The 22,724-nt window shown below is 33.6% G+C and overlaps 1 protein-coding gene across 2 annotated transcripts; it reads left to right on the top strand.

Moving 5' to 3' along the window:
* The first annotated feature begins 210 nt into the window (after window positions 1–210).
* On the top strand, window positions 211–15,332 carry LOC140043577 (low-density lipoprotein receptor-related protein 6-like). 2 transcript variants are annotated; one of them, XM_072088100.1, is made up of 7 exons: window positions 211–258; window positions 6,615–6,851; window positions 7,195–7,357; window positions 8,534–8,667; window positions 9,082–9,336; window positions 14,824–14,943; window positions 15,255–15,332. In XM_072088100.1, the coding sequence occupies exons 2-7, from the start codon at window positions 6,623–6,625 to the stop codon at window positions 15,284–15,286; spliced, it is 933 nt and encodes a 310-aa protein (XP_071944201.1). In that variant the 5' UTR covers window positions 211–258; window positions 6,615–6,622; the 3' UTR covers window positions 15,287–15,332. The 2 variants fall into 2 exon arrangements, with proteins under 2 accessions (XP_071944201.1, XP_071944200.1); XM_072088099.1 differs by lacking the exon at window positions 211–258 and adding an exon at window positions 5,102–5,170.
* The last annotated feature ends 7,392 nt before the right edge of the window (window positions 15,333–22,724 follow it).

Genomic DNA, 22,724 nt, shown 5'->3' with positions numbered 1-22,724 from the left:
TGCGTAGGTGACTTTAAATTTGGATTATTTTGTAAAGAATTTGTTTTCTTTACCCGATATTGTGAAAAAAATAAAAGAAAATATCTTATCTGCCTTCAATCTGTCTAAAGTCAAGGAAATAGTTCAAATTATATGAATATACTCGGTGAAGCAGAAATAAAATAAATCAAATCCACCATCCACATAAAAAAGTCAATGACAATAAATACAATTCTCTAAGGACGTGTTGGTAAAGGTTAAAAACATAATCTATCTAACGTAAGTATATATTTCATATATAAAATTGTACGTTTGTTTAGAATATTTAAACAATAATGTTCTGTTGATTCCATATCTAATATAGTATTCATAAACTCATCACATGTTTAACTAACTTGGAAACGTATTAAATAAATTATTACGGGTTTTTAAAATGTCAATTAATGAAGATTCCGGCCCGTTGCCAACTAGACTTTTTGCCACACAGTCTACAGCCACCCAGCATTTCGCCACCAGGACCTTTGCCACTTGGCCTTTTTTCAACCGGTCTTTTGACACATTAGGTTTTTTGCCACCAAGCCTGTTACCGACCGGCCTCAGTTGCCATACGGCCAGTTACCCTTCAGGCCCTTGTCACACACCCAGCCTGATTCCACGCAGCCTTTTACCGACCGACCTCAGTCGCCATCGGCCAGTTGCCCTTCAGACCCGTGCCACACACCCGGCCTGATGCCGCCCAGCCTCTTACTGACCGCCTCAGTTGCCATACGGCCAGTTGCCATTTAGGTCTTTGCCACCCACCGGGCCTGATGCTACCCAGTATGATTGTTGCTGCCCGGCCTAATGCCCTTTGCCCTTTATGAATAATAATATGAATTTGTAATGCGCAAATTCCAGCAGAAGTGATCAAAGCCCTTGCCACCTACCGGCCTGTTGCCATCCGGCATGTTCTGATCTAATTTTATCAGTCATCAATCAAAATACAGATAAAAGACATCGTTCAAAATACAAGCAAGATTGGTGTGTGTATAAAGGTATAGTATCATACCGTTTAATTTAAATGGCCTAATATAATTGCGGTAGGGAGAAACTAGTTTCTAGCTCTAGTTTTCCATCTTAAATTCACTAAACGCCCTGAATTATTGATTGATTGATTGAATGTATTTGATGCTCAACATTAAAATAACAAACAGGCAAAAGACAAAATAACGAGCATCAGGAACACCCATTAGGCAGGAAAAACCAGCCCATTTCCAATGGGGTCCAAATTGCACATAACAAACAAGAGAAAATACAACATTTATAAAAAATATATATATATATATATACATTAAAATTAAAGCCCAGTAAAACAGAAAAATTAAAAGAGAAAGCAAACAAGTAATGAGTAAGATTGCACATTATCAAGACCATTATATAGTTATCAAAATTATTATAAATATTAAATATTGCGTTCAAAATGTTTTTTAATATGTGATTTGAAAGTAGTTATGTTGGAAATTAATTTTAAGTTTGTTTGGAGAGCGTTCCAGTCTTTGATAGCAGAGAAGAAAAAAGTAGAATGAGACTGTTTATTTCCTTTAAGTAGAGGTAAAACCAGATTAACATGACGTTGGCGTGTGTTATGTGTGTGGATTGTGGATGTCCGTGAGAAATGTTCAGATAGATATGGAGCTGCATTGTTATTGACAATTTTATGAACATTATACAAAGCCTGAGAAATTTTACTCTCCGAAACCGTAAATAAAACGCACAAATTTGTTCTGAGTTGTCTGTATTTTTTGCTTCAAAACTTTGTCAATACCTTCATACCAAGTCGAAGCACAATAATCAAACAAGCATTGAATTAAGGCAGAGCATAACAGTTTTTTCGTATTTTTGTCCAAGCAACTAGCCTGACGATATAAATACCTTAATCTACTATTCGCCCTTTTTATTACACTTTTGGCGATGGTGTTACAAGAGGCAGAACTATCAAGTTCTATACCTAAATATTTTACTGATTTTGAACCCGTTAAAGTAAGGCCATGAGAAATAATATTGAAAGATCGTAAACGTTGAAGCCTTTTTTGGATACAAAAGATGATAGATTCAGTTTTACTGATATTGATAGATAGTTTGTTATCGACAAGCCATACTCTACATAAGTTTATCAGCGACAACAGTCGGATCTTTGTGCCAAAAAACAATTGCACTGTCATCAGCATATACCAGCAATTTGCATTCAGGGTCGATACTTAAAACCATATCGTTTATGAAACATAAAAAGGCAAAGGACCCAATATGCTACCCTGTGGAACTCCACATGAAATATCCATGGGAACGGATAAGGAGTCTTCGATTTTAACAATTTGGCTTCTGTTTGACAAATATGAACGAAACCAATCTAATGAGGTGATGCCCATTAACAAAAGCTTTTCACACAATATATCATGATCGACAGTGTCGAATGCCTTACATAAATCTATAGGCCTAAGTCCCATACCAGTATGTGTACCTTCGGAGTTATTTAATTTAATTGTGTCTAATAGATTAATTAAAGTACTTTCGGTAGAATGAAATTGCCGAAAACCTGACTGATATTGATAAATAAGATCATTTTCCACAAGGTACTGTTCTAACTGAACATGAAACGACTTTTCGAGAATTCTTAAGACGCTGATGGGTCTATAGTTTTCTGGATTTTTACGACATTTTTTTTTATACAGTGGGATGACTTTAGCTATTTTAAAATCACTCGGAACAACTCCTGTATTAATTGACAAATTGATAAAATACGTTAAAGGGGAAGCCAGTACACCGGCGCCATCTTTAAGGAATTTAGCTGGTAGCCCATCGAGACCTGTACTTTTCGTAGGGTCAAGACTTTTAAGTTGTTTAAGAATGAATTCTTCTGACACAGGTTTAAGGCTAAAAAGAGTTGTAAATTTTGAAGAATAAAAGTCTTTTACAATTTTGGAACCATAGTTAAACATGTTACTCATGAGTGGAAGTTTATCAACAAGATATCTTGCTACATTGGTAAAATGATTATTAAAATGTGTAGCAACCGCTTGTGGATTGTGAATTTTTGATTCGTTTATTTCCAAAACAACTTTAGCTTGTTCTAAACAAGGTAATGGTGTAGCCGACACAATTACTTTTAATTTCTTACTCACTGTTAACTCTATATTCAGCGTTCTTATTATCTTTAGTTCCTATTATTATGTAAGCTGTCTTACATATTTTCTCTACTCTCGTGATGTTTTGTTTATCAAGGCTGTAAAACCAGGCTAATTGCACAAAATGTTTGCAATCAGTTTAAACAATTTAATTGTTTAAACTGATACAGTTACATATCTCTTAAAATAAATCCCCCGTTACAATCTCAACCTTAGCATTCATAATCGTCAGTTCACTGTGTTTTTTAGCACGTTTCCTATAATCAATAATAATCTGTTTTGTTTGCTTGATATTTAACTTTTAAGTAGTTATGAGTATATACACTAAAATGATAACCGATTTACATTTTCAAAAGTATAACGGAGTAGAATTATGTTTTGAAAGCCCAACAAGATAGGAGGTTATAGCATCCGCGTATTTTACAGTAAAACACTTTGTTTTGGGCATCTATATTATAACAGTTAAAATCATTAGTATAAAAAGAAACAAATTGGTTAAAAGGACCTTGTGCGCTCCGGTATTATAAGTACGGAATTCAGATTTACACTCGTTAAAACAGTTCTCTATCCTATAAAAAGTTAGTGATCCATAAAATGATTGACTGGTTTACACCTAAAATATTCATTTTCTTCAGTACTAAAAGCGGATGAAAAATCTAGAAATAAAACTCTAGCATAAGTATTAGCACAATCAAGATAAACAGCAAGTTATGTATTAATGTAGTAAAGGCATCATCTATACCCCTATGTGAACGATATGCAAATTGATAATAATCTAATTTATGTTGCCATTATTAATTCGCTTTGTTTGTTTATACAAGAAGTCACAAAAAATACATCCAGCCTAACCCCCAACCCCCTCCCGAACCCCCGATTTTGTGAAATTTAGTTTATCTAAAGTCGGGAAACGTGCGGCATTTTTACCCCATTTGGCCGCTAACTCGGATCCAAGATGGCGGATAATATTCAAATGTAGTTTGAAACAAGTTTTTTTATATTTTGATACCCTATAGCTGCATGCAGTAACAAACATTTGTATAACGAACAAACAAACGTACAAACTCTCTTACTTATATCTCTAACATAGATTACTAATTTTGTTTAAATTACCAAAAGTATTGCAGCTATTCGTTGTAGATCTTATAATTTACATCATCGTTCTTTTTTTTTTAATCCCAGCTGGAAGAAATGAATTTGTTGACGCCGAAAAAAGCCTCAACCTATACCACTTCTTGTTGCAGTCTCCTTGTATTTAATTCCTAAATTATTGATCAACATGCTTTCCCCATAATATTGTTGTCATTTCAAGTTTTAAACTTTTGTTCTTTAATCTGAAGTGGCTCCTTATCTCTGTTTCTATCCGCATTTCTTTGGTTATGGCTACATTTAATTACCATCACAATATTCACATTTTTAGAGGAAGCCGTTTCTATTTCTGCTACAACTACGATTAGTTCTCTTTGACCTTCCTTCGCAAGTTTCTTGTTTGGTATGTATACTACCAATAACATAACATGTGAAAATTCCCTCAGTATTGTAGTACACACAAGTACCATTATTTCGACATTAGGCGAGCACCTGTTTTTTTAGATGCACATTGTTGGGGTGACAATACCTTTCACTTTATAATATAATGCAATAACTCTGCCTCCTCCATTTTGTAGATTCCACATTTAATCTGCATTTAATTCATCCATTTTATTTATAATTTAACGTGCGTTTCCTGTAAGTTAATGATTGTAGGCAAGTATGGCCTACATTTCCTAACATGAACCCGTTTACTGATTTCACTGGCCATACCTCTTTTTAATTCCAACCGTAGAGAACACTTATATTCTTATTCAGATGAGTGCCGGTAGTCAGTTGAGATCTACCTAGAGACAGAATTAGAAAATAATCTCATTGATAGAATAAGGTGCACATTGTCAAAATAGACCATTTTGATACTTTTTCAGAATTTTGTAAAACGATGGCATGCCTACTTCTTTTTGTAATGTGCCTTGAAACGTTACGCATAGGATTCGTTGTCGGTAAGTCTTTAAAAACAGTAATTGTCAACCGATTCTGTAGCTGTATCACGTATTATAAGTACACAATACCGTGCACTGGATTTGTATCTAGATTACTTCATAAGTCAGTTAAGATCTGATACTTCTACAGAATCGGGTGCAATATGTTTTCTGAGCGTAGTAATAGTGGTATTTGCTCTCTCGGTGCGAGAGAGAAGTGGGGAATACGATTACTACTATTATTTTAATACAGCCTCGTCACAGAGAGCTCAATGTACTTTTACGCCATGGTGGGCTGCCCTGGAGATAAGAAATATATTGCAAATATATATCACGTAGTTAAATCACTGATGTTATTACATTAACATTTTTAACCTTAAATTATGTACTTTAATCCAAATAATTAATTGATATTCCATGAAAAAACTTCTGCTGATTTTCATGCTAACACAACGAGGGTAAAAAATAAGTTGTAGGCCTACTTGGTTAAGTTGGGTTTGTTCTACAGTAATTTGACTAGCTTTGACACCAAACAAGGCCAACAGCCATAAGTCGCGTGCTAAAACGCATAGTGATACCGGACCGACAGACAGACCGACAGACCGACAGACCGACAGACCGACATAGTGAACTATAGAGTTCGCATGCTAAAACGCATAGTGATACCGGACCGACAGACAGACCGACAGACCGACAGACCGACAGACCGACCGACCGACATAGTGAGCTATAGAGTCGCGTTCACGCGACTAAAAAGTGTAGATATAGAAAACATGGAAGTGATATGACGAGTCCATATATGGCCATATTACAATTGTTTGTCCCATTATGTTTGATCAACTATATCTTGTACAGACGCACTGCTGTTTGATCATCATGTTTGTCTTCTTGTTATCGGTCTTGATTCCAACACGTACCCCTTTCTAATCTGGTAATTAAAAGAGAAATGAAAAGATACAAAAAAAACGTGTAAAATGTGTAAGCAGAAAATTTCTAAGGATAATTTCATTTTATTTCACAAAATACTTTATAATGATTTAAGAAACAAACTTTGTTTACATGTTTATCATATTAACAAGCTATGTTTAGTAGAAACACACACTTTGATCATTAGAAACATACGTCTACTCTGCTTCTTAAAAAAGGAATAATTATCTTAGGTTAATCTATGATATTTATTAGACTAGATCCATAGTTACGTTCTTAGATACTCTTACATTACTGCTTTACTAGTCATAACTTTTAATTTATCTTTGTTTTTATTACTCCCATTTTTTCATAAAAGTAATCGGTTGTTTTTAGGAAACTAAAAGAGGAAAGAAGAGAAAGAAAATACCTCCATACATTTTCAGAAAGACTCAATATTTTGAATGTCATATGTTTTTTTTTTTGTTTTTTTTCCGACTTTGAAAGTAATTACTTATTATTTAACATGTTGTTTCATAATAATATTGTTATTTTACAGGTGATATTATGTTTGTAACTGACCAAAGTGGGGGAATTTTCTCTTCAAACATTACAAACACACCCTTACAATTTACGGAAGCATTGCCGTCGACAGCTCAACTGACCACACCCGTGGCTCTTGATTATAATCCGAACACCTTAATGTTATATTGGTCTGACACATCCCTATCTTCCATTGAATGGTATTCATTTGCCACTAACCAACAGGGACGATTTGTTTCTTTTGAAGCTGGACGTAAGAACACATTTATTGATTCTGTCTATTTTCACTTTTATATCAATTAAGGCCTAGGCCTATTGTGTATTTGGAAGCAATGTTTTAAGATGGACATTTAAACATGGAGTTAATATTTTATAACTCTATGATTTAAAGAGGAATATTTTTTGTTTTATACTGTAGGAAAAACACACCGATTTTAGAAAAGAGTGCAATCATTAATTATTGTTTTGTCTCTGAGGTGTTAGAAAAAGGTGAATAATAACAAAGAGATTAATCATACGTTTGGTTTTCCTGTGTCATAACCTACGCTGTCAATACAACAGTTCAGGTTTAACTTTTTATTATTTTTTTTATTAAGATGTGAATGGTTTAGTCATTGATAAAATTGGAAATAAACTTTATTGGACAAGTCTTCAGGAAGTTCGAATCGAAGTAATAAATCTGGATGGAACAAATAGAACGATTCTCTTTGATACATCATTAGACAAACCAAGTGGGATTGAGATAGATACTACAAACGGGTATGTTAGTATTATGTCAGTCAATACTCTTCTCTGGGGACAAGTGGGCCTACAAAACATATAACAAATATATCAGCAAAATTCGTACTTTATTAACACATTCACATTTTCGCCCCTATACATTACGTCATTCGTATAAAAATTTGTTTTATATAACTAGACTATAAGTAGATTATTTTCATAGTCATTGCTATGATCTTGTTTTTGTGAAGGAGAGATCGTGTGCGTCTTGCTTCTATTCGTAGAACGTGACAGTGCTGTTATTGGATTTCATGCACATTTTTTTTTGGGGGGGGGGGGTGTCTAGAAAACTCAGATCTAGAAAACTCAGATATCAAGATCTGAGTTTTCTAGTTCCATTCTTCAACTACAAAACTCAAATCAATCAAATCAAATCAAATGGATTGTTCAATTATTAATCAGAGGGTGGGTTATTTGAAATAATACAGTATTATAGGTTTTCTTACTAATATTATAACTTGTAGTTTAGCGGCATACGACTTAAATTATAAAAAAAAAAGATTTTTTGGTCGTCTGTTGACATATTACCACTAAAATTTGTTTATAAAGTCCAAATAAGTATAATATTTGCTATATTATAAACCATATATTTACAACAAAAGTTACTGTTTCAATGTAACTCAAATGTAGACATGCCTTCCTTTTATTCAATCTGATTCAAATTACAGGAATCTATTTAGATGTTATATAAAACAAATAATTAATGTTTTATATTTGTGTAATGGTACAAATAATTGCATGAGGTGAATGATGAATATAACCTTTCCTCATTCACCGAATTATTATGTGTACCGTTACACTCATTATTATACTATTGCATGTCATGTAACCGTCCAATCCAATGTCAATAACTTATCTTATTGTTATAAAATATTTAATCATGCATAACATATTGTAACTAGCGCCATCAATTAGCTAGCTATAAAATATACATTTTCCACTAACTTTATATTATAGAAAACTCTTCAACTTCACCTTCCTGAAATATTGTATATCATCTTTTAGTAATGTTATCACTGACAGAAAATGTTAACTGTTTACTGTAGAGTATTGTAAATTCTCTTTTCACATTAAAAAAAAGGAACAGAACAAAACTGTTATTTACTGCCTATAAATAGTATTTGTAAACGATTGGTCAATTATTCTTCATTTAAGATACCTGTACTGGACAGATTGGGGTACAGATATGATAGAGCGCGCGCAGTTAGATGACTTAAGTACCAGAACCGCAATAGTGACGACGGGACTTCAATCTCCAACTGGACTTGCTTTATCAGTATCCGATTCCGGTAAAAACTATATATTACTAGTTATTTATATGTTTATATTATGCTTACATTGTAATTAATCTAATAAACAGGCTACCGCCATTTATTAAAGACGTGGAGTGGAAATAAGTTTCTTTCTATGAAAACGGCCTTCATTTTTTCCATATTCATTTTAGAATATAATAGTCTCAAAATCAGTGATGAATAAAACACGCACTATGAAAAATAAAGGTCTATGAACTATGTACAATAAAATAGGTCTGCATTAATTATGGTTGATGAATATGACAGGATGGAGTATATCCGTACAAATCCTCTTTCACCAGCCCAGAGAGATGATTCGAAACATTCGCTCTTTAGTAGAATATAATATTGTAGATTATATTATTATTAATATTATTGAAGAATGTTATTATTATTGTTTTAATCCTAAAGGTGGAAAGATGTATTGGTGTGATGGAGGAACTGATTTAATCGAGGCAGCTAACCTTGACGGAACCAACAGAACAACGCTTGTTACCGTGATAAGAACACACCCTTTTAATATTAAAATTTATGGGAACTATCTCTACTGGACAGATTGGGCAGATGCTAAGATATATTGGTACGAAAGAATGACTGGAACACTATCATCTGGTGTGGACAATCAATTTGGTCAACCAGGAGCCTTATATATAGGCCCATTTACAGGTATTTCTTTTCTGTACGGTATTACATTATTCAACGATCTTAGATATTGTCAAAAAACATTATTGTATTACTATTAGTTCAGTACTTAAAAAGTCATTCTTCATCCGTCAAACTAAAAATGATTTAAGGTATTTTCCTTTTACGGAGCCACGTTGACCGAGTGAGTTTGCTAATTAATAGCCAACATCAAATTTTTATCTTGGCCTTCCGTTCCCTTTTGAATGATGATTCTTATAGAGAGCATTCGAGTTGCGAAGACCGACTACGACATGTTAAAGCTCTTTCTAAACTAACTTTATGTGACAAGAAAATGTGATGTGCCCAATGGACATGATGATGTCATATTATCACTACCATATTTGGGCATATATCACTACCAATTGGGCACATCACACATTTTTGTCAAATTAGTTTGATAGTGTAGACAGAACTTCTGTTCTTTGTGCGCATTGGGTGATGAGAGAGAGAGAAAGTCTTCTCGGATAAGGACTCTAAACGAGGTCCAGTGTGCACAGTTATAATAGACTAGTCCAGAGAGTCATATTTCCACTTTAATAAGATGCTGTAGGCATTTCGTGTTAAAAGCGAAAAAACATGTGTTTTATGTAATTTTGGGGTGCTGAATTCAAATCTGCTGTTTACCCGGCTCAATTTTTAGATCTTCACCCTTAAAATGTTAAAAAATAAAATTGCCGCCATTTCAGACTTATTTTGGCTTAAAAGTCAATAAGGCAACTTGACCAGATGGGATTTCAAACAGAATTTTAAAAGTGTGCAATATCCAACTATGTCCAATTTTTATTTATATTTTTGATATTATTTTTAGAAATGGTACTGTTCCACGGATATGGAAAACTTCTATTATAAATCCATTGCCTAAAGTTAATAAACCTAGTGTACCAAAATTTTTTAGACCAATTGCAATTACTTCAAATATAATGAAATGCTTAGAAAGGTTGATTGTATCTATAGACTTAAGGAAAATATTGGTAATGCAGATAAGAATCAATTTGCATACAAGAAAAATAAAGGGGTTGACGATGCTGTTAATTCTTATCTCCATGATACATATCATCACCTTGATTCAAAAAGAAATTATGTACGGTCTATATTTTTCGATTTCTCCAGTGCTTTTAATACTATTTTACAACACGTTTTAATTGATAGATTATTAAGTTTTAATGTCTCACCTCAGCTCACCAAAGTTATATATAGTTTTTTGATTAATAGACCGCAGATTGTTAAGTGCAATGGTATCCTATCCAACAAAGAATCCATCAGTGTTGGAGCTCCTTAAGGATGTGTTATTTCCCCAATTTTGTTTTCTCTTTATTCAAGTAGTTTTAATATTTTAAGTAAAGATTGCAATATTGTAAAATACGCTGACGATACTGTAATTAGTGGTTTTCATTGCGATAGTAAGCATAATGTAAATGAATTTGTTAATGAAGTTGGAAGATTTGTTAATTGGTGTGAGGATATGAACTTAATACTTTTAAGTATTAAGTATTAATATTAAAATATTACTAAAACCAAAGAGATGATAATAGATTTTCGTAAAACCGCAGTTGAACATAATGTAATAACTATTAAAGAAACCGAGGTTGAAAGAGTAACCCAATACAAATACGTAGGTACTATAATTGACAACAAATTAAAATGGGAGTCAAACTCTCTCATGATTTCCAAGAAGGCATCTCAAAGGCTTTACTTTCTCAGAAAACTCAAGCAAATTAGAGTTGATAACACTATTTTAATTCTATTTTATCAAAGTATTATTCAAAGTATTTTATCTTTTAGCATTGGATGTTTTTATGGTAACTATACTGATAATGATAAGAACAAGGCCAACAGCCATTAAGTCGCGTGCTACAATGCATAGTGATACCGGACCGACAGACAGACCGACAGACCAACAGACAGACCGACAGACAGACAGACAGACCGACCGACCGACATAGTGAACTATACTGACCGAAATTACTGAACATGTTTAAAAATGTTGAAATGTTTAAAAACATTTATATTTTTTTAATTTACACGTGCGTAGCCTGTCACTTTTGACGTGCTCGTATAACGTAATTTCGAGTTGAAAAGTAAGTCAAGAAAACAGAAATCGGGCAAAGAGAGTGTGCAATAACATTTAACGCGCAGTGCGCGCGCAAAAATATGCGCACTCATGGCAATTTTGTAAACGCTTAAAATTGCCTGAAATGTACTCTTATTTCATCGAAAATAAATTTTGAAAATTCTAAGCGTGCGTATGCATGCGTTACATGCGCTACGCACGTAATTGTATTGCCATATGATGATTTATGCCCTGAAATTTATGAGTACCAAATTTTATTTAATTGTGATCCATGGTTGTGAAGATATGATTACAAACGTGATTTCGTTAAATCGTGCGTAGACCGCGTAATTTTTTATTGCGCACCGTGAAAATATAACCACATTGATTCCTGGCCATAAGGAATATACTGTAAAAAATTGACCTAGCTAGATTAAACTGATATCAAGATAAGGTCAGAAAGCGATAAAACGCATAGTGATACCGGACCGACAGACAGACCGACAGACAGACCGACAGACAGACAGACCGACCAACCGACCGACATAGTGAACTATAGAGTCGCTTCCACGCGACTAAAAATATTGAGAGACCACGTAAAATTGCACAACGTATTATTAAAGCTGATCTAACGCCTTTTATCTATGAAAAGAGTATTTTTTTTAAAGTAAACAATATTATGAAAGACCCCACTCATCCGTTACATTACTGTTATAACTTAAATAGATCAGGTATTAGAGCAAATCTTTGTAGAACTAGAAAATCCTTCGTTGTAAATAGCATTCATATTTTTAGTCGCGTGGACGCGACTCTATAGTTCACTATGTCGGTCTGTCGGTCTGTCGGTCTGTCGGTCCGGTATCACTATGCGTTTTATCGCTTTCTGACCTTATCTTGATATCAGTTTAATCTAGCTAAGTCAATTTTTTTTATGGCCAGGAATCGATGTGGTTATGTTTTCACGGTTTGCAATAAAAAATTACGCGGTCTACGCACGATTTAACGAAATCACGTTTGTAATCATATCTTCACAACCATGAATTACAATTAAATAAAATTTGGTACTCATAAATTTCAGGGCATAAATTATCATATGGCAATACAATTACGTGCGTAGCGCATGTAACGCATGCGTACGCGCGCTTAAAATTTTCAATTTTTTTTTTCTCGATGAAGTAAGAGTACGTTTCAGGCAATTTTAAGCGTTTACAAAATTGCCATGAGTGCGCAGATTTTTGCGCGCGAACTGTGCGTTAAATGTTGTTGCGCACTCTTTCTGCCCGATTTCTGTTTTCTTGACTTTACTTTTCAACTCAAAATTACGTTATACGAGCACATCAAAAGTGACCGGCTACGCACGTGTAGGCTAAATTAAAAAAATATAAATGTTTTTAAACATTTCAACATTTTTAAATGTTCCGTAATTTCGGTCAGTTGGTAGGTTGGTCGGTCGGTCGGTAAACACTAATGAGCACGCGACTGCAGCCATCTATATGGCCTGGTTAATTCTAATGTAAGACGATAATGCGATTTTTAAATAGTTTTACAGTTTTTACAGTTTTTTTATTTTTAACTTTTTATCTTGTATTTTAATCTGTTATAATTCTGCACGTTTTAAATTGTTGCAACATTATTTATGTTTGTTTTTTATTGTTGTTTCAATCTACCAAGCAAAGTGAATTTCCATTTTTATGGACACATAAAATTTCTTGAATCTTGAATCTTATAACTTGACTTTTAAGTAACGTAGCAAGTTAAAAAATGGTGTCTATACCCATGTTTGTGATACTGAGGATTCCAAATATATTGTTATTAAAGTTGTAAATATTTTATTTCATCCGCCATGTTGAAATCCAAGATGGCCGCCATTTTAAACGTATTTTGGCTTATAACTTGACTTTTAAGTGACATAGCAAGTTAAAAATGGTTTCTATACCTATGTTTGTGATACTGAAGATTCCAAATATATTGTTATTAAAGTTGCAAATATTATATTTCAGCCGCCATGTTGAAATCTAAGATGGCCGCCATTTTAAACGTATTTTGGCTTATAACTTGACTTTTAAGTATAGGTTAAAAATAATGTCTATACCTATGTTTGTGAGACTAAGGATTCCAAATATATTGTTATTAAAGACAGCCACCATGTTGAAATCCAAGATGGCGCCTATTTTAAACACACACACATTATATATATATAGATGAAGGGCTAGTGTTGCATGAAAGCTCTGCTAACTTTTCTGATTGTTTTACTTTATCGTTTTGATTTAGCTGTTCGCTTTTTTTTTTGTATCTCCATTGAGATCCAGCCACTGATACCCACAGCATTGTCATTTTTTTCAGTAATTTGCCTTTGGATTTACATATAAACATATATAAACATCACAGACACAGAATAAATTCTAGTCTGCCCGATGATATAATGAAATTTAATTAATTAGAAACAATAAAAATGACGAAACCTGTGAATGAGAAAATCCCTAACCGAGATTCGAACCCGGAACCTTCTGCTTGATAAGCACATGTTCTAACCATTAGACCACTGAGGGTTTCATTGTATTGTTCTAATTCAATTGGATAGACTACTATCGGCGGGGTATGGCTGAATGTATATGTACATAGATGTGCCTATTGTATACTGGTTGCTATATCTATATATTACTGCTACTAAATTTATTGCGTAATTTTACGTATCTCCTTCGAAACCGCTGAATGGTACGTGCTCACATTTGGCATAAAAGACAGACATTATTTACAATGTTAAAAAGGAGTTAAAATACAATTGTAAAATAAAACTGGATTCAAGCAAAATGGTTAAAATAGTAAGGATTTACCTTGCGAATATAAATGTGATTTGAAATAAATAATAATTTAAGGATTCTTTAATTTCTTGCGGTAGATCGTTCCATTAGCACCAGCGAATTTGAGCTCATTATTTTTACATTTTTGTTTTAGGCGGAACCAAGTGTTTCAGATTGCCTAGTTTAATAACCATGATATAGCATAATTTCTTCTTATAGAACTTGATAGATCCATGATTATGTCATCACCACGTGTTGTTTTATAATTATTATTTTATTTTTATTTTTTTTTAATTTATGTATTTTCATTTGATTCTGCATGCTATAGTTACCCCAAACTGGGATACCATAGTCCATATTGTGGTTAGATATAATGTTATCATTATATTTTTATTTAAATTATAAGAAAGCTTTATAGTAAATTTAATTTGGCACTAACAGTTTTTGTTACAGTTGTAATATGGTGCTTCCAAGATAGCTTATCATCAATTTCGAGTCCTAGGTACTTAGCATTACATCACGTACGGTATATTTTAAGTGATTTTCTTATAATGTCATCTTATTGCATTATAATAGTAAAAACAGCCTAATTTACCATTATGAATTTCTTTATTACAGCTGATAATCAAGATGATTGCGATGCTAAATGCTTTAATGGTGGTACCTGTGTTTTTACTACAGATGATATAAGCGTCTGTGAATGCCCCTATGGGTACATGGACCAAACCTGTTCCACAGGTACGGTAATTAAAAGAAACTCTTTATATTTAGCATGCAACCGTTCTGTTATATTAATGTATATTCAATACCCTACTCAATTGAACCTGGTTATTGCACCTATCGATATCGTTCATGGATCAATACAAAACGATAGGCACTATGCACAATATGCACGAGGTATTTATTTAACATTCTACTACACTTTCAAAAAACCACTTGTTACGACAAAATTGTTTTAATTATAATTACACCTTTTTCCAGTGAAGTATTTTCCAACTATTTAAAGTAATTTTCATCTCATTATGTTTTTTGTTTTTTTTTTTTTTCAGTTGTTGGATATTGCCCTTGTGCCTTGCCATAACTCGTTCAGCATTTTTCACATACCATACCATAACGTTTGTGTTATCATTAGTAGACTAGACATAGTATTATGTTTAAATAAAAAAGTTTAAAAAATGTTAATTTTAAATTGTATCAGTTTAGTATAGTGAAATATATATTTATACTGGGTAACCGCTTCAGTCAAAGACTGGTCTCCCAGAGGGCCCAGTTGGTGATCAGTGGCTGTGATGTACTAATACACCGGGGTAACCCCCTACTCGTCTCGAAAGATGTACTAGGTTCTTTAAAGTGCACACGAGCTAGATGTGTACACTGAACCTACGGTTTATAGTCCTTATCCGAGAAGACTCATTCTACCACCAGAATCATGGAGTGAGTGAGCCTCGAACCCCTGCCGATGTTATGACTACGTAATTACGGTTCCACGCTCGGCCACTCACTCTAGTTTCTCGATTATCACACGTATTTCAAATTCTGTATAAATACCACATTTACACCACTAATAGACAGGACGGCAGGTTTTGTTTGAACAATACTAATTTACTTCAGCAGGCAGTGAGACATTCCCCCACCCTCTCAACAAATGCTATCGTTCATATATTCTATATTTACCCTCATTGTTTTATTAGAGTTATTGTACTGTACTAGATATGTCCTTTCATTACAGTTACGTGGATCTCCAATACCAGAGAGGTGTCGCAACGCTACGAATACGATAACGAAAACGGATACGTCACGCACATGTATTTGTTTTCGTAAGCCTGCAAAAATCGAGGGCGCCGTCGATCGAAAATGTGACTGCGGTAAATTTAAACGAAGCGCAGCAGGTACGTGTTGCTTGGCTGTCTAGGCCTGGCGTAGGCCTAACATCAAAGCGAATGAGCACTTTAAAAACTGCTATATATCAAAATTGACCTGTTATTTTAGTAAATATCTTGTCTGGTGCTTGGCCGCGTGGAGCGTCGTAAAAACGAAACATTGGTGTTCGATTCGCCGGACCGGAACCGTGCCGGAACAGGTGTGAAAGGCCCTTAAGGATACAAGCAAAGCGTGAGAGTGTTGGCTTCGAATCTACAGTTACCACCAACGTCCAACACACCGTATCACGATGAACGTACATATAAATGCTACATGAAGCATGTTGCTAAACACAATGTACTCTAGTAGGAATACCATTTATTATATTCAATAGTACTGAGACATTTAAAAGGATAACATAATAAAGTGAACAGCGGCTCAAAAAAATCAAAATGTAAAGTGGCATTAATACGCCACAGGTTTATACTCTGCGGCAATGAATCCTTGGCGGGAATACTTCAAAGAGCCGACAATTAAATAACTTAGGCCATAGATGGACAGATTTAACTCGTAGCTCATTCTAACCATTATGTATTCCTATTTTACCGAGCAAACGGCATGCGTTTTGTAAATTGATTGTCTCATTACTCTCTAAAGAAAACAAGCTAAACACAATAATTGTGGCAGGCCGGGTTGTTGTATTTATACGACTCGTTAAACGTCTGCTGATTATTATATCGATCTATTTTTTAGGTAGACCTAATTGTGAGAACCGATTCATATATTGTGTTCACTCTAAAGCCTCCTCGGACGACAAGGCCTAGCAAACAAATTCACATAATTCAATTGGTACGGTCGCCGGTCTAACAGTTAGAATCGTGTTAACATTATGCCCGTAAGATTACATAAATACATTAATCATGAAATAAATTTATTGGGATCCATAATAAAGTGTGAGTGTTATATGTTATTTGTGTTGATCCAATAGGAGAACATCACACAATTTAATTATTATAATACATTTTCCTGTATTTAGCCTATTGTGGATTTGACAATAAAATGTTGCCTTTATAAGCTTACTGGCATTCGAAAACGATTCATGTTATTGTCATTTTATTACTTGTCGAATGCCTGCTTAATTGCCGTTAAAGAAGAACATTATGTATTCCGTCTTACCCTGCAGTATTTACTGATCATCGTTAGGCTAAAAATGATTTCCTCTTTAAAACAGTAATTGATATTACACTCTTCCCTGGTAAACCTTGTATATTCTGTCTGTTGAAAACCATGAACAGTCGAGGAATATGAGGACACGATTTTGAGTTTGTATTTACGCCTTGTTATTATTAATAATGAAATAGCTATAGTAATAATTGTAATCATATTATAATATTGTAAAATATAGTTACATAGCGGAGCTCTTCTCTATAAAATCTTGAACCGAGATACATTTTGTTTGCCGATGTTATTCATAAAACTATTAGAAAATTATAAATCGATAAGCTATTTCAAGTAGATATAGTAATACATTGTGAGTTTATATATTTAGCAACTGTCATACAATACACTGTTTACGTCGAGCAAATGGATGGATAATCTACGTTACATATCATACATAAACAAAACTGATATCGTTTTCATGATCTAAAGTCAGCATTTGACACGACGCTGAGCTCCTAACGATCCTAAATAATAAACATTTAAGCGTGGTTCCCACTAGAACGTAACGCAACGCAAAATTTCACATTCAACAAAAATATTTAGGTTATTTTTGTTTGCATGTTTCTTGGTTCATTCCTATTATTCTCCCTAATTTCAGTCCCTACACGTTATTTCTTCTACCATCATCCTGTAAAAACGATTTTTCGAACTTCTCTGACATCATGTATCTCCACTCTCTCACCTGGTCAGTATATTGAGTTCATCTATTAAAAGTATGCTTTTACCGAATGTCTAAAAATTTTGATTGCGTTTGTTTAGAAGTTTCAGAATTGCGAACTTCCCAATCAACCCAGAAAACCAGTTTAGTTCAACGCTCTGATCTTTAAAAAATCGCACTATAATAAATGTCAAATTATTATCATAATTCGTTTGACTTTAAACCTGGTAAATCTATCCACTTTAAATGAAACCTTTTCTCAGCTTTATACTTTTTTAATCGCATGTAAACACGTTTCTACAGCTCACTATGTCGGTCGGTCGGTCGGTCGGCAAACACTAACTCAAATTTGAACACTTGACTGCAGCAATGTATATGGCCCTGTTTTCATTGTTCTTTGAAACTTCTTTGTTTCGCTTTAATGTTATATCGTAGTCTATACATTCCGTTTTTCATACAATTCCGAGCCTGCGGCATAAAGTATCAGCCCAGAGAATTACATAACAGTTTACTATTTCAGAAAATGAGATAATGTTGCTAATCTTCATGCGTGAAGCTAATGTGTTGTAATTGGGTAAATATCACTTAGCCTAAGTAATGCTTAATAAAGCATAATTCAAATAAACCTAAAAGCTCTATTTGTTTGGTAATAATCGACATCATCAACAACGTAAATTCCTTGCTTAATCCATATTTTTGCTGATGGTTTTAAATTAAGTTTTTGGCCCCTTGAGAAAATAAAACGATGAGCATAATTGACGCACTTATCCATTTATGCTTAAAATAAGCTTAACAATAGAACCAATAACGTTAATAGGAGTTTTGTAAATTAGTTAAAATAGCACTATACGCGTGAATCGTTGATATTCGTCATGACGAGGACACATTGTATGCAGCATAATGATTATCTGATGTTTAAGCGCAGTCTATATACTTGTCTCAGCTACATTCACACTTGTATGTTCCGTTTTTGAGCGCAGTCTTCCGTTTATTAAAGTTTGGTTCCAACTAGCGACAACGTAACGCAACCTACGCAACGTAAGAAAATGCCCTTCCAATAATTCCCCCACCTGCGTGAAATCAAACCTGTGATTTTTTCAGGACTGTTGCGACGTCGGTTCCCCACTTGTTGCGTTGCGTCGAATCAGTGTGTGAAGATTAACGTCACCCGTCGTTTTAAAATGTAGCGTAGGACACACTCTAATCTTGTATATATTTGCTTAACAATTATTTATAGGCCTAATATTGTTATTGTTCTTAATTTTTGTAACACAACTTTTCTTCCTTTTTGCATTTTTAGTTAAATCTTTAGTCAGATCATCTCTTTCAAGAAGCTTGCCATCGTTTAAAAAATAGCTTCCTAAAATTATCATGTTTCCATTCTTTCCATTTCTTTCCATTCTTATCTGAGAAATACACACTACAGAAGCAATGATGAAAGAATACACACATATATTCAATTTAAAATCTTTTCACTATCGCATTTAAAAACAAAAATAAGAAACTAATAAGAACGTATGTTCATGCAATATCCCATTTATCTTCCAATTCCAATGTCATAAAATTCAGTCACAAAGTCGATCCAGATCAGAACGATCAGAAGATTGCGATTTCTAAATTGTCTCTAAATATTTTAAGTACACATTTAAATTGCATTTGTCGATGTATTGTACATTTTTATTATCTTTAATCCTCCTGGAATAGTTCCGTGAAATGAACCTGCGGATCCAATTTCAATCAACCATTATACATTTTATTACATTTAAAAAGAAATCATTTGAGAAAAAACAATATTCATGATATCGTATGTATTGAATAATAAAATAGCCATAATAAATTGCATTTAGCTAGTATTTAGCTGTGGGGAAATATCCACCGCACTAAATAATCATTGGTGGCGGTATTCAATTCTCTTCTTTTAGTCAGTAGTTATTTCGTATTCGAGGCTTTTGTTGTCTGAAATACGATATATATGCCAAAATAATTTTTTTCTTTTTACTAATATTAAGTAAAAACTCCGTCTGGAACCCAGACTATATGGGTTAGTTTAATGTATAGTACACATTAGTACACATACTAAATGTTTATGAGTACAATGGTAGGCCTACGGTAAATAATGTGAGGGGAAAGATAAAGATTGCCATCTTCATCCATTGCATCACCATTACACTCATAAACATTCTTTATTTCGTATAATAATGAATACACATTCTTTAAATTTAACATTAAAGGTACTACGAATGATAATTAATATCATCAGAATGTTTTTACCATCTCACATATCTGTTGTCACATCGTACAAGTGATCCCTGTCACATTGTGAAAGTGATATCTTTAGTGAATTTTCTTTAATGTGTGTTTATTGTGCTTTACTTTTTTTTTATTTTTAGGTAAATTATTTTGTTTATTTTGGCAACAATATGGCCGCGCCTATACAATTACATCTATCCCGAAATCTCCGTGTTTCTTGTGTGTGTTTTTTTTTTTTGCATACACTCAATCAAATTAAATTGCATTTATCATGATTGATAAACAAGGCTGCGGAACTTTTAGAAAATGCGCGTAGTCACCGCGGAGTAGTCGACAGGAAGCCCCGTCTAGAGAGGATGAATAATGCTTATATAATTTTAATAGACATAACAAGTTACAAGCTCTCAATTTTCGTGTGTGTTTGTTTATTTTGACCACTAAAGATAAAATCTGTAGTGCAGGTAGGCCAAATTGCCTGTATGTACAGTAAGATGAACAGAATTCATCCATGTCTGTACGTAGGTCTACACAAGGTATGGTATCCGGTCCACGCATGTACAGAAACAGAATTCGTATGATTATGATTAATGATGTCCAATAAATATATCATACCAGGGAAGAGTTAAATTACTCTTCCCTGATCATACTATTACATAGCCTATGTAAATACGTGAACGTGATTCGTTAGAACTGCATCACGTGACTACCTCTGCTCTGCGAGGATCGTAAATCGTGTATATCCTCGAGTACGATGATATTGACTGAGTAATTTTCGCGTAATTATCGTGTCCCTGTCTCATTAAACATATAAAATCCAGCAAATTATCGAGTATGATGATATTGACTGAGTCATTTTCGCGTAATTATCGTGTCCTTGTCTCATTAAACATATAAAATCCAGCAAATTCTCGAGTACGATGATATTGACTGTGTAATTTTCGTGTGGCAACACTCGCGTTTGGCGATTAAGAAACAAAACTCGCGATGATTTGTCACACCATCACAAGACAACGTTTCATCCGTTGCGCCACGCAACTTGCTTGAAGAAACACGTCCGATGCATTTATTTAGTCTAGGCAAAAAATGTGAAAAAAATGAGTTAGGGGAGTGGAAAGTTAGAGGCTGTCAACATAGCCAGATATCCTAATTAAACCCTTCTGATCACTCTAAATATATTTTATATAAAATATGCATAAAATCAGATCTAAATAAGGTAATACACAATATTGATGTCTAAACACATGTACTTCAGACACGGAATCCATTAGTAGACCCTGTTGAAACTTCACTTTTCTTCCCTTTATAATGAAATGGAGGCCATTTTTCAAAATGGCGACAATTTTAAATAAAATGTACTTAAAATCTGATCTAAATAAGGTAGGCCTAGATACACAATCTTGGATTCAAAATGTCGACCTATTTATATAAAATTTGCTTAAAATCTAAATATGGTAGATTCACGTTCTTGGTGTCCAAATAGAAATCCATTAGATTTATAATAAATATGATTAGATTAAAAGATAATTGTATTTATTTAATGGCTGCCTAATTTTTCTAAAAATTGCTTAAAGGTGTAACTAATTAGGCTAGATAAATGATCTTTGTGTCTAAACTCGTGTTTTTTTTTTTCAGGCAAGGAATCCATTAAATCTATAATAAATAAATTTAAATAGTTTGATTAATTAATTTTTAAAGTTAAATGCAGAGTATAGCTAACATTTTTCAAAATGGTTACCTAATTTATCTGTTTATGAAATCGAAAATCTGGAATTTGTTTTACAAATTGTTAAAGGTTTAGTTTGTATAGAGCCATGACTAGGATTTTAAAGCATCAGCTTTTGTTGAATTCATTTGTATGTAACATCACAGATGTTTCATCTTGACTGTAGGCCCTCCTATTACATAAACTAATATTATTTACCTCCGCTAAGGAGATATATGTAGTCTATCGCGTACCCAAATTATAAACCCCAGCAGGATTTGAACTATGTCAAGCTAATATCTAAAGCAAAAAAATGTATCATTCAACATGCCCCTATCAGTGGATATATTTTGCCAAGTAGCCTACTTCACTCATTTCATTTGTTTGTTTGTTTGTATGTTTGTTAGCAGGATTACTCAAAAAGTTATTGCAAGATCTTTACCAAAATTAGGGTTAAATAGATATGTGGTCAAGTTCCACTCCATTACATTTTGGAGGCAATCCGGTCCGGACCATGGTCCCAATTTTGGACCACTTTTTAGTATTATTTTCAGACCTGCTAGTGTCAAAAGATAGGAGAGGATTTTCAAAAGCCGGCGAGCAGTCTTAAAGTAAAGTAAACTGAAACTGCATTTTCTCGGAGAACTACTTGTCCAAAAAACTGATTTAGATCTGATTTTATGCACATTTTATATAAAATTAGCGGCCATTTTGAAAAATGGCCGCTATTTCAAGTGTCAACAAGGCCTAATGGATTCCGTGTGTGAAGTACATTGTGTTTAGACACCAAGATTGTGTATCTACCTTAATATTTAGATCTTATTTTAT

The sequence above is a fragment of the Antedon mediterranea genome, chromosome 3 (genome assembly GCF_964355755.1).
Source record: "Antedon mediterranea chromosome 3, ecAntMedi1.1, whole genome shotgun sequence".
NCBI classification, from domain to species: Eukaryota; Metazoa; Echinodermata; class Crinoidea; order Comatulida; family Antedonidae; genus Antedon; species Antedon mediterranea.
This window is presented reverse-complemented; position numbering and strand designations above follow the sequence as displayed.